Source organism: Vanellus vanellus, assembly GCF_965231255.1.
Source record: "Vanellus vanellus genome assembly, chromosome: 1".
Classification (NCBI taxonomy): Eukaryota; Metazoa; Chordata; class Aves; order Charadriiformes; family Charadriidae; genus Vanellus; species Vanellus vanellus.
This window is the reverse complement of record NC_138905.1, coordinates 124843746-124858258: the sequence shown is the minus strand read 5'-3', so window position 1 is coordinate 124858258 and position 14513 is coordinate 124843746. Positions and strand designations below refer to the sequence as shown.

The 14513-nt window shown below is 37.5% G+C and overlaps 1 protein-coding gene across 3 annotated transcripts in view; it reads left to right on the top strand.

Moving 5' to 3' along the window:
• KDM6A (lysine demethylase 6A) overlaps positions 1-14513 on the top strand; it is a 157621-nt gene that overhangs the window by 83894 nt on the left and 59214 nt on the right. For all 3 annotated transcript variants that reach the window (XM_082488007.1, XM_082488006.1, XM_082488005.1), the window contains exons 6-7: positions 2941-3061; positions 13552-13606. In XM_082488007.1, the coding sequence (XP_082344133.1) occupies positions 2941-3061; positions 13552-13606 (176 nt within the window). The remainder of the gene's footprint in view (positions 1-2940; positions 3062-13551; positions 13607-14513) is intronic.

Here is a 14513-nt window from a genome sequence, read left to right as displayed (position 1 = left end):
CTTTGAATTTTTTAACCTCTCAAGGAAATAATGCCTTTAAGGCATCTCTGCCTTTCCTCCTGAAACTATTGGTTTAGGAGTGATCAAATACAACTGAAATGTACAGCTAGGTTGTTATTATTTAGCTTTTAGAATGGTAACTCTTTAACAGTGTCTTAAAACAAAAATCTCTGTACTTTTTGACTTGGTTGATTGGATATATTTTTCCAAGCATCCATCAAAGTGGTTTGAAAAGCATGCCATTACTCCCTGCATAGATCGTGTCTCGGGGAATGATGTCTTGTCCTACTAATTTTCTTCTTCCTTGCACATTTTGGGCTTGTCTTTGTTGGAGTTGGGTTGGGTTGTAACATTATCTCAAGGAGTCATGATATCTACTAATGTTGAACTTGACTTCACAAGCAGTTTAGACAAAGATGAATGGTGTTGCTGTGTCATCTGTATGGAAATAAACCTTACACAAACTTCACAGGAGCTGTCTGTGACTAGCAGGTTCTGTGCTAAACGTGACACAGTCTTTTTGTGTTGTCCACTGATGGTAATTTTACTGTTTTTAAAGTGCTGTGCTTCTCTTAAAGACTGGGGGAGGAAACATTCTTGTTCTTTTGAATGAATGAATGACGGTATAAATTCAACCTAAATTTCAAAACTGTCCTTAAAAGTTAGTTGTTAGACTTGTGGCTTTATTTAACTCTGTTGCTCAGCTGTGGCTGTGAATAATATTTTCTGTTCAGTAATCAGGACAATATAAAAATATTATTGTCTCTTACAGTTTCTCTTAAGATTTTTTTTAGAAATCCGTGTTTTCAGTGATCCTTGCGAATGAGACATGACATAGAGGAAATACAGAAATACTATTTTCTGACCAAGCAAGCTAGCCAAAATGTGAAGAATGTGAAGCTCACAAAATGTGTATGAGCATGGTCACAATCTCCGTGTGGTATAGAACCTCAATGTCTTTATTCCTGATTTGTCTTCTCTCTGATGGTGACCATAGACACTGGTTTTCTTCCTTTTTAGAACTTAGGATACTGCCTTTGAACAAGATGCAAATAATGGATTTTGAATACCAGGGGCTAACATACTGGGTACCATATTAGTGTTCCGACAAGAAATGCAAATATACAATCATAAAATCTATACTTCTAAATAACAAAAGCATAGCTTAAAATATGTGCTCACACTTAATGATCAGTCCAGTCTTTGGCCTTCCAGGTTGACTGGTGTTCTTGTAGATGATGATGAGCATGCTGTTATGAGACATAGATCCTTATTTGTACTGAGCTATGTGATTCATTGCCACCCATACTATTCCAGGAAATTCTAGATGAGATGTGAGAGTCTGCTTAGCTGGTGCAAGTTTGTCCCTGTTGTGCTTCACTTGCTCATTTTCCTTGTGTAAGCAGAAAAGTAGGGTACCAGGAGAGCCTTTCTGAAGGTTTGTAATAGAGGAGGCTTCAGGTCCACAATAAAAAAGTAATATTTTTTTAAAGACCATCTGCTCTGAAGTTACATTTAAACAAATCAGATAATGCTTTAGGTACAAACAGGTTTGTTGCATTGTCTAGAAGAAGTTCTGTGCCTTTGGTTTGCTTTGCTGTCAAGAATGAGAAGAGCCTGTAGGAATTTTTGATCAGAAGTGGTTTTGCTGATGGATTCAAAAATGATCATTTATGTGTTTTGTGAATAAAAGACTCTGTGAAAAATATTTATTGAATTTCCCATTGCAACTATTAACCTTTTGTCCTTATAAATGATACTGCACTTGGAGGGTAGGAATGAAATCAATTTGCCTAAGCATCGTGTGATTTTTAGGCATGGTGGTAATTCCTGTCCAGTGTCCCTGTGCTGCTCCACAGTGAGTACAGTTTTCCCCATAGGCTTGTCTGTCATCTGCCTGCTCAGCATCCATCTCTGGGTTTGCCTAGGACAGCAAATGGGACTGGGCTCCTTAGCATAGGTGCTTGAGTCCCACCCGACGTGAGACTGATTCTGATTTCTGTTATTGTACAAGCAGTGATGTATGTGAAGGTATTTTGTTTCAACCTGTCATTGGATTTCTGGGGAGATAACACAATGAGTCTCTGCTTCTTTCTCAGTTCCTCTGGGAATTTAAATTTGTTTTCTTTTAGCTGCATTTCAGCTGTCCTAATTTTGTGCAGTCCTGTTTAGGATCATGTTTTTTCTGCTCAACGATACAGTTGTTACATAGCATTTTTGTTTCATCTGGTACAGTGCCATCATGAACAGGGCATGTGTAGAGAGGATTTAAAGATAAGGAAATAGAATCAGAGCCGTCTTCACCTATCATGGGAATATGAAAAGCAAGTTACAGTGGGAGGAGGTGGCAGGCTTTCATATCTGTGTTTTCCTGGAGGTACTTGAGTGACTGGAAAGTAATGGAGCAGTAGGTATTAGTTGAGTCCCACACAGTGGTGGTGCTAAGAAAGAGAGGAACAAAGTGGAAAGTGGAGTAGGTTGGTGCAGTGGAAGGAGCTGTGCATGATCTCTCCTTCTAGGCCTTCTGTTCTGCTGCTGCTCTCAGGGGTCTGCACTACCTGGAATCAAGAGCAAACTAGCAGCTGGTTGTGACATGAATGATCACTGTGTTGTTCTAAAGTTGCACTAATTTTGTTACTAATTCCTGAGTCATCCTTTCTGAAATAGCAGATATGTTACTGTATTTCATGTAGCAGATTAGTTTCTCTAAATTAATAGAAAAGAATAGACTTTCAGGTATACCGAGATATCTGGAATATAAAATTATCCAGTCCTTGAAGAATCAAAAGCCATGCACCAAAAACATTGCATGTAAACCATTATACTGATATGTTCTTCTGTAACAGTGCTTTCTGATCCACTTTCTGCTAGTCATATAAATAACATTGATTATAAAGTAATACTTCAGTAAAAAATAATTTTTAAATTTTTTTTTTTCAGGGCAATTAAAGCATTTCAGGAGGCGCTTTATGTTGATCCCAGCTTTTGTCGAGCCAAGGAAATTCATTTGCGACTTGGGCTTATGTTCAAAGTGAACACAGACTATGAGTCTAGTTTAAAGGTATGTTTAAGTCCTTTCAAATTGAATTAACGTTTGTTACAGGTTATATCGCACCTTCAAACTGCAAGGAATGCATAAACATATAGTAGTTAAATCCTACCTGCTTTAGAAATAGAACTGCTTCAGTATGAAATATCTTAGTCTAAAGACAGAGTTGAGGGTATGATTTCAGGTGTGTTGGGTGCTAGAAATACTCGGAAAAGCCCAGCAAAATTATAGCTGAGCACTTATACTCCAGCAGATCAAAAATTTGGTGTAGGGCTCCCATTAAAATAATACACTTTGGGAGGAGGCTGAGGACATTAAGTTTGGAGGAAACATGAGAGAAGAATTAGTGGCTTGGATTTCTTGTTTGTTCCCTGTGCAAGCTTCCCCCCCCACCACCACTATTGTAAAGTGGAAGTTCTTAAAAATCCTTAAAAATAGAAAGCTTTTATGCAAAATAATGTTCTCATATAATTTTTTTTTATATTGTGTCTACTTTTCTAGCATTGAATCATTCTTTTATTTCCTGGTTTGAGAGTCAGCTTCTAAGGCAACAATTTCTGGCTAATCAGTTAGAAATCGGTTGCGTTAATACAGTACTTTGTTTCTTCTGTAGTCCTTGAAATTTTTTTGCTGCTTGCATTCTTTTTTGGTCTTTGATTGTAACCTGTCATTTTATCTCCCTCCATTCAACATGTTTGCCCATTTCCTTTCCTGTCAGATTGTTTTCCTGGAAGTTCTACTTGTGAGGCTATCAGAATCACATTGTCCAAGATTTGAAAGAGTAGAGTGTTACTGAAAGGAAAATTGAGAGTATTTGTAATAATAGAAAGCAGTTCTCTCATTAGGCTTCCTTTTTTCACACAGAGCCCAAGCTTTCACCTATGGATACCGGTGGAGTTGGAAATTGTGATTAGAGGGGATGATATTGCATAGGAGTAGGACATGAAAGGCAAAAAAGAGCAAGGGGAGGTAGAGAGAGATCACTATATTGGGAAAGAGATTGTGTGCAGGTTTGGGTGGTCCTGTTTCCTTGTACTTTGGCACAGATTTAGTATTGGCTGTTGTGATACACCGGCAATAAAAGAAGTGCTGAAGAAGTACGTTTTGGTTTTATTTATAAAGAGATCTTGAGGACAAAATGTAAGAGTAAATTTACAAGGAAGTGGTAAACTTGTAATCAAGTAGTGGAAGGAACTTGTGTATTTTAATTTGTAATAGAAGAAATTGATCAATAACCTTTTCCTGCTGTGCCATGAAATACACAATTCTATCACTGAATCAAGTATTTAAATAGATATTATGAGAATTCAATCTAAATAATTGGCTGTGTTTGATCTTCAAACTTTGCAAAATAAAAAGGTCACTGATCACAAGGATTTTGAGTATACTGAATTTTTAGTTTTCAATACACCAACTAGGAATGGGAAAAGCACCAAAGTAGTATTTTGAAAATAGAAAGCAATTAATATTTTGTAACACAGAACTATTATTATTCCATTGCTTTTATGTGCAATATGACTAAGTCACTGAAGGAAACAAATGGCAGCAACAAAAACAGCTTACCCTGGGGCAGAATGAAGCTCTTCAAAAGGATGATGAAATAAACTTGAAGGGTGGGGTGGGGTTGTATTAAGGATAGTTTCACTTTGTCCTTAAGTCAATATAACTGCAGGTTGTTGCTAAAAAGTTGTCTCATTTTCTACCTTGCAGTCCTGACGGCATTGTTTGGCACCCTTTGCTGCATTGAATCGAGTGATTTTTTTCCATTTGCAGGCTGAGGTGGATCAGATGTCTCAACCAGCTCAAATTGAGATTGCCCAGTTGCTAGATCCTATGCAAGGTAGTTGGCAAGGAGTGTGTGAATGGGGAAGGAGAGGGGAGAGCCATATTATACCCTTCTACTCTGAAATTATCAACTGAAACACTTAAGATAAAGTTCCTGGTTTGCTTCCTTTGCTAAGGAGGTTGCAATCCTTAGCAGTGAATCAACAACAGTAAGAAAAAAGAAAGAAAAGACTGAGTGGGACAGTCCACTTGGTCTTGAACAGTTTCAGCTGTTCAGCTCAGCTGTGGATTTAATGTACAGTCCTGAGACTGATTTACTTTGAAAACACAGTATTACTACCTGAAACATAACAGCTTATACATCAGAATATGTCAATTGAGGAGTAGACGAAGTGAACAAGCTGGGCAGTAGCTTCTTTAAAAGCCTATCTGATTGATCCCTGAGTTGAGGTTTAAAAAAAAACCCTTAAGCCAGAACTCTGTGAGTGACAAGAATATGAGAGGCATGTCAGAAAATACTTAGTGAATAGAACAAAAAGAAGTGCTGGTGTGGTGGTTATGCACAAGCATGAGGAGAATAAAATGAGGAAGAGATGATGAAAGAGTGCAAGAGGATGTTTTCACAGAATGTCTGTCTCGTTCTCTGAGACTGAATGGCTCATCTTTTCATGGAGGATAAGTAACCCAAATTAATGAAAAGACACAGTTGTCTTGTTGTGCCTTTTTTTGATTTTGTGGACCTTGTTAAAAGGATCCAGGATTTTAGAGGGTGGTTATGGGGCTTAGGATCCAGCCTGCTAGTGACTGACCTTGGGCACAGACCCTTTCCCTGGGGCTCTGTATAACATAACCCGTAGCGCAGTTTGAGCTATTTCACAATGAGGCAGCAAGTGGAAGCAACTTTTCATCTTATATTCGCTTGTGACTATTCTGGATTTCACAGATTGTACCAACGTTGCATTAATGTACTTTGAAATATCATAATATTTTTGATGGTATTTAAACATTCATGTTAAGTCTGTAATTGCTAAGAATAAACCATTGCCAACAGATGAGTCATTGTCAGTAAGAGTCTTCAGGCGACGAGGAAGATGGGAGTCTGAAGGTCATATATTCCATGTTTTTCACAATTTTAGACCGTTAACATAAATCATCTATATTTTATGTAAGCAATTTAAGCAAAAAATTAATTTTTACTATTTTAAGATGTTGATGATCAAGATAATTACTAGAGTGCTGTTTAACAAGCATAAAATCAACTCTGTTTTTTTCAAAATCAATTACTGCTTTTGCATGTTTTTAACATTGCTGCAGTTAAGTCTTGCAAATTACTATGAGAACCCTTGACTGCTCCATTATCCCATTGCCATAAACTCTGGCAAGAACACCAGTGCTGTTGAAAATTACTTGGCCTTCAGGCTTACATTAAGGAAGACAAAAAAAAAAGCTGCCCTTCTAGTTGAAAAGAAAACAGTCCTTTTGTAACCTGACAGTAAGGGCAGTGTTACCTTCAATGGTGATACATGAAAGCTGAATTTGCCCCATTCATCAGAAAAGTACAATTAATTCCAAAATCAACTGGCAGTGACTTGGGGGGGGGATTGTATTATTGATTACTATAGCAGCAACGTACTGTTAAGGTTTACATCACAATCCTAACCTTTTTATACTTTCCTATCTGTCCTGCTCCCCCTTCCTATTTGCCTTTTCCTACAAACAATACTAAGAATACTGTGTTTGATGGTGTTAGTCTTGGTTGCACCGTGATAATCTGAAAGGAAAACAAAGAAAGGTCTCTAGGAATATAATATATCTTTCTTTTGGTTTGGTAAATGTAGTTGGAAAAATATTCAAGCTTCTGAGTATGTGCCACATTATTTCTGGTATGTCACTTGCTATTCTAGTAATTTTCCTATTTATTGAATATTATTTTTTCAGTTTTAGCCTCCTTTCACAAACCTGTATGTAATGATCCTGTCTTGTGCACGTGTCTTCGTTCTTAAGTACTTTTGATTCTTAACCAATTTCTAGCAAGTAAGTCAGAATGAAAGAGATTTCAAAGAGAACATTCCTGTGTGACATGTTGCCCCAGAGCCATTTGAGCTCTGCAGGCTGAGGATGAGGTGATCTGGTTGGCTTGGTCCACAACGGAGGTGCCAAATGACTGGTCATGGGTCTGGTCTGTTGGGATGTGAACGATTCCTATAAAGGGAACTGTCCCATCCACATGGGCGTTGCTGTGTGTTGGGCAGCCCTGATCCCTCTTGTCCAGCTGGAAGCTGAACGCAGAGCGAGGTAAAGCACGAAGGGGGAGCTGGGTGTGTTACGTGCGACCATTGACATGCATAAAAGAGAAGTTGAGGAAGAAAGAAAAATTACAGCTTTGGTATTATTTAGTTTAATAATTGGCTTATATTGGAGATGGCTGCTATGGGAAACCAGTCTTCCATCTGGTGCTCATTCTGCTTGGTGGTGTTGAAGTATCATAGTGTGTTTTCAGTGGGAAGTTAGGGCTACGATCCTGAAAGGCCTTTGGATGTAAAATTCATTTCGGTTCCATTGTTTGCTGACAGACTAATTAAGGGAAGAAAAAAAATCTTGGTTTTTCATATCTATTAGAACGATAACAATGAGGGAACGGTGGGTGCATGGGTGGGAAATTTTCTGTGGGTTTGGTTTTGTGAGGGGGTGTTTTGTTTGGTGTTGTTTTGTTTTGGTGGATTGTGGTTTTTTTGTTTGCGGGTTTTTTGGTGTTTTTTCTTTTTTTTTTTTTGTAATGAGTGATCAGTAGGGACTCTAAGACACATGCAGGTTCTTTTATGGCAAACCAAGCTGTGTTGTCCTTTGGGAGTTTTGTTTGGTCTTTAAGTACTGTGTATGCATCCTGTACCCAGCAACAAAACCCTTATAAGAATGAGAACTAAATTACTTGGGTTTTCAATTACCTGCCTTTTAGTAGGAATGCTGTTTCTGCCTTTCACTTTTAGAAATCTTTGCTCCTTATTTATACACAAAACAGCTATCCCCCTTGTACTTTGCTTCAGGCCTGTGCTTCGGTCTTGCCCATAGATCATCAATTTAAATACAATTTTATTTTTTTAATTATTTTCCTAAAGATTCTGATTTGTTAGTAATGTTAAGATACACTGATTATATTAGGAGAAGAAACAGGCTGCAAAAGAATTAAAATTTATTGCGAAAATATGCATAAATTACATAAATATGCATGAAATAGAAAAAAATTAAATACTTATATACAGATGAACAGCTTGAAGTACTTATCTATAGTCAGTCAGACACTTATCCATCACTTACTCAAATAATTCTCCTATCTCTATATATAGTTTTATGAAAGATATTTTTAGCTACTGCAGCTATTGTATGACAACATGTAGGTGTTATAGACATATTGTTCTTTTTTTTCTCAGTAATAAATAAAAAAATGTATTTATGAAAGTGAAAATAAGTATTTTCAATCCTTCAAGTGCTGTTTCACAACCTAGTTATAAGTGCTTAGCTTAGTAATTTTTAAGCTTAAACATGTTAAATTGAAATCTTACATATTTATTTTTAATTATTCAAGACAAATTAACTAGTCAAAATACATACAGTTATAAGATGTTTTAATTTTCTTATGTCTAGTTTTATATCTGTAATTCTACCAGAAACTAATCAGCGACATTTTTAAGTAAGAAACAAAACAAAGGGCTTTAGCTATTGCAAGGTGGATATCCAAGATTCCAAACACTTCACCTAAAAAGCATCTTGTGGAAAGCAAGATTAAGTGAGTCAGAAGATTATTTTGATACAAATGTAAGTGGACGGAAAACAGCATTTGGGAATGAAATTGTTCCCGAAGTGTTGGTAGCTTGCATCTGTGTATGATGGAGAGGCATACACAAGAAGTAAGAACGTGAAAGTTTTTTAATGCAGCATGGCACTGTAATCAAACTGCAAGAGAAGAATTATTAGTGCAACTGGTTTTGACAGTGGGTCACAATATCACAATGTCTGACCTACAGAGTGTTTTCTTTTGTTCTCTCTTACTTGGTTTGCTTGGGTTTTTTTGAGTCATTTTGGAGTTTTCCTTTAAAAGAAGACTATAGGTGTATTTTAGAAAGGAAATTATTACAAAGAGAGGTAAATGCTAAAGTTGAATTTAACATGCTGTGCGGCATCTTCAGTCATTTTTGGGGGCAAAAAGAACAAACCATGAGAAGAGAAAGAGTTAGCATTCAAGCCAATGAGTATTGGTGCTAGTACACTGAACTTCATTTGTGGACCTTCTGCTCGTGGGAGGTATCTTGGTCCAGGTTTATTAGCTGTAACCGTAAGCGAAAGGTTGGCGTTTGAGGCACGCAGCAATAGCTAGCTCTGCGTGCTGGCTAGGCAGCCACAGATAGCCGGCAAGGATTACCCTGTGCTTTGGGTTCGGGCTGGGTGGAGGCAGAGAGCTGCAGGTCCTGAAACCGCCCCAGCTCAGGGTGCTTCAGCTCCCTGGGGGTGCTGGTGGTGCGGCAGCGGGGCAAGCTTCCAGTCCTCCCCTTTCCCCATGGCACTTGGTCACTGCTGGCAGTCCTTTGGGCTGTTAACACAGGAACAGGTCAATTCTGATGTTGCACAAATAATGATGAAACGTGCAGGCAACGCGAGTACTGAGATAGCTTTGTGAAAATTACTGAGAGCGTGCTATATAAGATGTTGGTCAGTGAACTTGAATGCAGCCGCCTTCTGGCTGGTGCACATACAGCTTTTCTGGTCTTTCTGCTTGAAAAGAATTTTTCACGTACAGCTAGTCAAAACAAGAGATTCTGCTGAACACACTGCTGTTATTCACTTTATGTGTGTATGTGTGACCTTTGCTGCTTCTGTCCTCAAGCAGCCGCCCGCTGCTCTGGCCACGTAGCAATTTTCCTCAGTCTTGAGGGTGGTTTTTTTTGAATGCTGGACAAAAGTAAGGGATTGTTTACGCTACGCAAACCTTCATCTTCCGAGATGAGCTTGTTGTGAATTCAGAAGCCGCTGCAGAGCGGAGCAGGGAGCTGACGTAGCCGCACATACCGCCCGTCCTCTCCTGACCCTCTCTCCCCTGGCCCCACACGGGCCTGGCAAATGGAGGCCTGGCGCTCTGCCACCCCCGGGTTACGCAAGGCTCTCCCTGTCCTACTTCTCGGAACAAAGGCTGCTCTGAGGAACAGTGGCCATCGCACCTAGGTCACATAGGCAGAAACAGCCATCCCCTGACAGAATTTTACTGAGTCATGATGGAGCTTTCCTTCGTGGTAAGTCTGTGAGAATTGTCAGGTTTCAAATGATGGCTTGCCTTGCTTGCTAAATAAACGCACAACCGGGAGCTATTAAACTTGCTAATGTCATCCTGGAGAGGAGGAGGGAGTAGAGTCACTATTTTGAGGTCTCGGGCTTGGGTGTAAACAGAGACAGGGCTGAAAATCTTGCACTAAGGAGATAACGGTTCTTTTTGTGTTGGTCGTTTTCTGATGAAATAAACAACAAAAACCTGGGTACTTGCCTCTTAAATTGTAAAGGACTAATTTGTTAGGAGAATTGGTGTTAATTCTAGTAGTGAAAACATATTAAGTTACCTAAATCGGCGTCAGATTACCGTTATTTTCCTTCCAGACCTAATGCTTTCATCAGTTCTGCTGTCGTGCAATCCACTGTACTTCTGATCCTTGCAAAGGTTACCTTCGAATTGTGTCCACAGTCAGAGGCAAGTCAAGGACCCCAGAGAAGACAAAATAGGCTGTAGATAATTGTGTAATTAGAGATGGCTGCAAATCAAGGTATATTATGACTTGAGCTGCAGCTCTTGAAGGGAGCCTGTTACTTTTTAACATTCAGAACACTGCCTTCTAGGTAAATCCTCTTACTCGGGATTTGAATTTCTATAGACTGCTGTCTGCCTTGAGGTATTGTATGTCGTCTCTGAACTGCAGCGGCCTCTCCTGCATAATAACTATTTCACACAGCAGTCGCCAGCTTCAGTACTGCAATATTTGAGAGAGGTGCAGATGTTTGCTAGCCGCTTCTGTTTGTTGCAGAAATGGAAGTTGGAAACGATTACTATTTTTTAAATTTTTTTGGTGCTGGTAATTGTGATTAGTGGATCTGCTTTTGGCTGATGAGGTTTATGTGTTAGAATGCATGCATGCTTTTTTAATTTTGGTCTGATTTTGAATACTTAACGGGGAGCTATGTATTATTTATCTGGCAAGAGGTGTAGGTTTGCTCGTGTACGTGCATTTCTAAGGTTCTTGGTTTGAAAGGTTCTGAGTTTTCTGTGTATTGCTTGGCAATAATTGTTCAGTGCAAATGGTTTGTGTTGCTGTAGTTACAGGCTTCGGTTTATCAGTTTCTTTACTGTTCGTAGCTTAGTGAATGGTGCAAGCAGAAATTTACTACACTGAGAAAAATTTCATAATGTGGATTTGGAAATTTGAAAGTCAGCTAATGTATCAGTAAGAATTAAAATTTTTAGAAGGCATTGCTGAGAATATTCCTTTTTTTTTTTTTTTACTGTACAGCACTGATACTACTGGCATATTTAAATACTAAAATGGTTAGATTTTCTTGCATGGTTGTCTGCTTTATCTCAGTGATTCTCACTGCAATAACCCTTCTGAAAAGCTACTACAGAACAGATGTCAATCGTTTCTCTTTAGATCTGCTTATTTTTAATAACAACATTGCTAGGTGAGAGCAAATCTGTGCCTTTCTGCTTTATCTTTTCATATTAATTGTTAGTGACAGTGCAAGATGACACATCTGTGCAAAAAGGATTTTGTGCCATTTAGATCAGTGTACTCAGTGTACAGGCCAAAGTATATAGGTCTGTTCCTTTTTTTCCTTTTGTCAAGCAAAATGCAATATGAAGTAGAGCCATTTTATTTTTATTTAGTCTTTTTTAAGTTGCCTGCTTAGTAGAATCACTATGGTAACTGACTAACGGATGTCTCTGAGGCACACAACCTGCATTGCAATGTAAGTGAGGGGAGATTTTAAGTAGTCTGACTGCTGAACTGTAGAAAAAGGAACAGGCAAAGCAGAGAAATAAGCTGATATTTAATATTTATAAAATATTATTTAATTCTTGCTCTAAGGTTAAACAGTTATTTTACAAGTGATGTGTATGTGAGTTCATTGTTTCTGTGCTCTATGCTGGGAGTGATATCGCTAAAATGTATATTAAAAATCACAAATTTGTGTTATCATTCAACTTGAGTTTGTTTCATTTTTAAAAGCTGTTAGCTATTACAAATGATGTTGATAGAAGTCAGTGAGGAGGTAAGCTGCATCACTGTGTGCCTCGCAGAGCATCAGTATTCTTTTTTTATTCTTTGCTATGCATATTACATTAATTCCCTAATATTTTTCTGTTAAAAATATTTATTTAGAAATTTGGTGATCTGTTAAACTCGTTATAAATTTTTGAATGTGTTTTATATAGACATGCTGTACAAGAGGTTTTATTAGGACCATGAGAAAAGTTATGTAGTATCTAGTAGCTCTGATTATGACGATATTGAAAGCGAGTTGCATATACATCCATTAATAAGGATATTTTTTTTTTTTTTTTTACTTCCCAGCTACACTGCTGAGCTCCTGATGCCAGCTGATATGGCATCCTGAACAGCTGGAGCTAAATTGCTATTTCAGCGCTAACAAAATAAAATGTACTAAAGCATCAGTAATGTTTTGTGTATTAGAAGCCACCTGTAACTGTATTTTGTAGATAAATGTATTTATTAACAGTAGTATTTTATATGGTATCTCTTAGGTTCCTAGATTCCTAGGCCTTATTCTCTATTGAATTCATATGTTATTCCAAATTCTACACAGTGTGGGAATTTTCTGTGAAGTTTATGGAAAAGTTCAGAGGCACTCAAGTTTGTATGCCTGTTCCATTCATTTTAACACACTTGGTTGTGTTTCAAACTGTAAATAGTGATTGCTGAATTAGCATGACACTTGTTAAATAATTGCTCACATCCAGACTTTCTGGCAGGCGTACTTCATTACTCTGCTTGTGTGACCTTCTTTCTAGAAGAATGAAATACTTGGCTCAGAACTTCAGAATGCAAAGATGTTTTAAAAGATATTTTTCATCTCTCTTGAGGAAAAGTTACTAAAAATAAACAAGCTTTAATGTTTAACTATAGTTATCTTAATATCTAGAGGACAGGATGTAAGAACTTAGGAACTCCTTATGAACTTGTGTTTTAATGTAAAGGTATTCATTTTAAGTGCTTTTTGACAAGAGGTCAATTTTTTAAAAAGACTTCACTCAATCTGAAGGAAGAGCATTCTCTTTTTCTAGATAGACAAATTGGGAGCTTTGGTGTTTGTCTCCGTGAGGCTGTGAGCTAGTATGACTACATTCTGAGTTGTGTATTGTGACGAAAATTTGATCTTCCAATTTTGACAATTCATTTGATGGACAAATCATTCTTACAGATCCTATCCCAGTTGTTTGGTGAAGATGTCTGTTGCCATCTTACATTAGTAGAAGCATTGCTGCGTATGCAATAAAAAAAAAAATTACTTTCCTTTACTAAACAGAAATTGAAGATTTTCTTTAGGACACAGGGTAAAATGCAGTATTGATTTTCAAGTACAAAATTGATTTATTCTCAGTAATTTGCCAAAGTGCTAGCATTATTTTATTTGAAAAATAAATCATTCTCTTTTTTTTTCAGCATTTTCAGTTAGCTTTGATTGACTGCAATCCCTGCACTTTGTCTAACGCTGAAAGTAAGTAACTTACGAGTATTTCCATTTGTTTTGTTGTAGATTTTTTCCTAAGTCATGTGCTCACAACTGTATCAATTTTTAATGACCTAATCCTTCAAAATAAAAAAAAACCCACACCTGTACTGAGAGAGGGAGACTACAAAACCTGTCTCCATCTGTTAATAGAGAGAGATATTCCAGTGGAATTGTGGATTGTTTTAGTAAATGGAAGTAAAAATTGAGACTTAGGTTATTAATTGCTCTGAAGACTTGAGTTCTGGAGGAAGCGTGCTATTTGACTGTTCATTTATGTATTTATTTACAAACCTAGTGCTTGTGCCATGGCACACATTTGATAGTAATTAGTTAAAACTTTGTGGCGTCTTGATAATCTCTCATTTTTCAGTGATCATTTTAATGCAATTTAAATTTATAGATCTGAAATCCAGTGTCAGTCTTATGTGGTTAACATAACAAAAAGTACAAAATGTAATTTGTTTGTTTGTTCTATTGGGTGCCAACTATATATTAGTCTGTACTCGAACACATTAATCTTTTAGTGTAGTATGATCTACCATATGCAGTATATGTTGTAAGCTGTTACAGAGCATCCTGCAGGTATTTATCCATAGTTAGTGGATTTGTATGCAGGAATAAATGTGTATTCCTGCATTTTTTGGAGTCCGTAAGAATTAGAAGGGAGACAGTTGTGAAAGAAATTATTCCGTTAGTTTTTAAGGTACCTTCATGCTGCTCTTGGTGTTGAGTATAAGTTACCTCCAAAGTCTAAGTTCAGAAGCATTGCATGAAGTATCTAAAAGCATTTCTGTATTTCTTTACTTCAGAGCTGGATGGAATTGTGAATATTCTGTCAGCAAGGGTAACGAAAGGGAGTTTATTTACATGGGTGAAACTGCTGGCTGTTTTG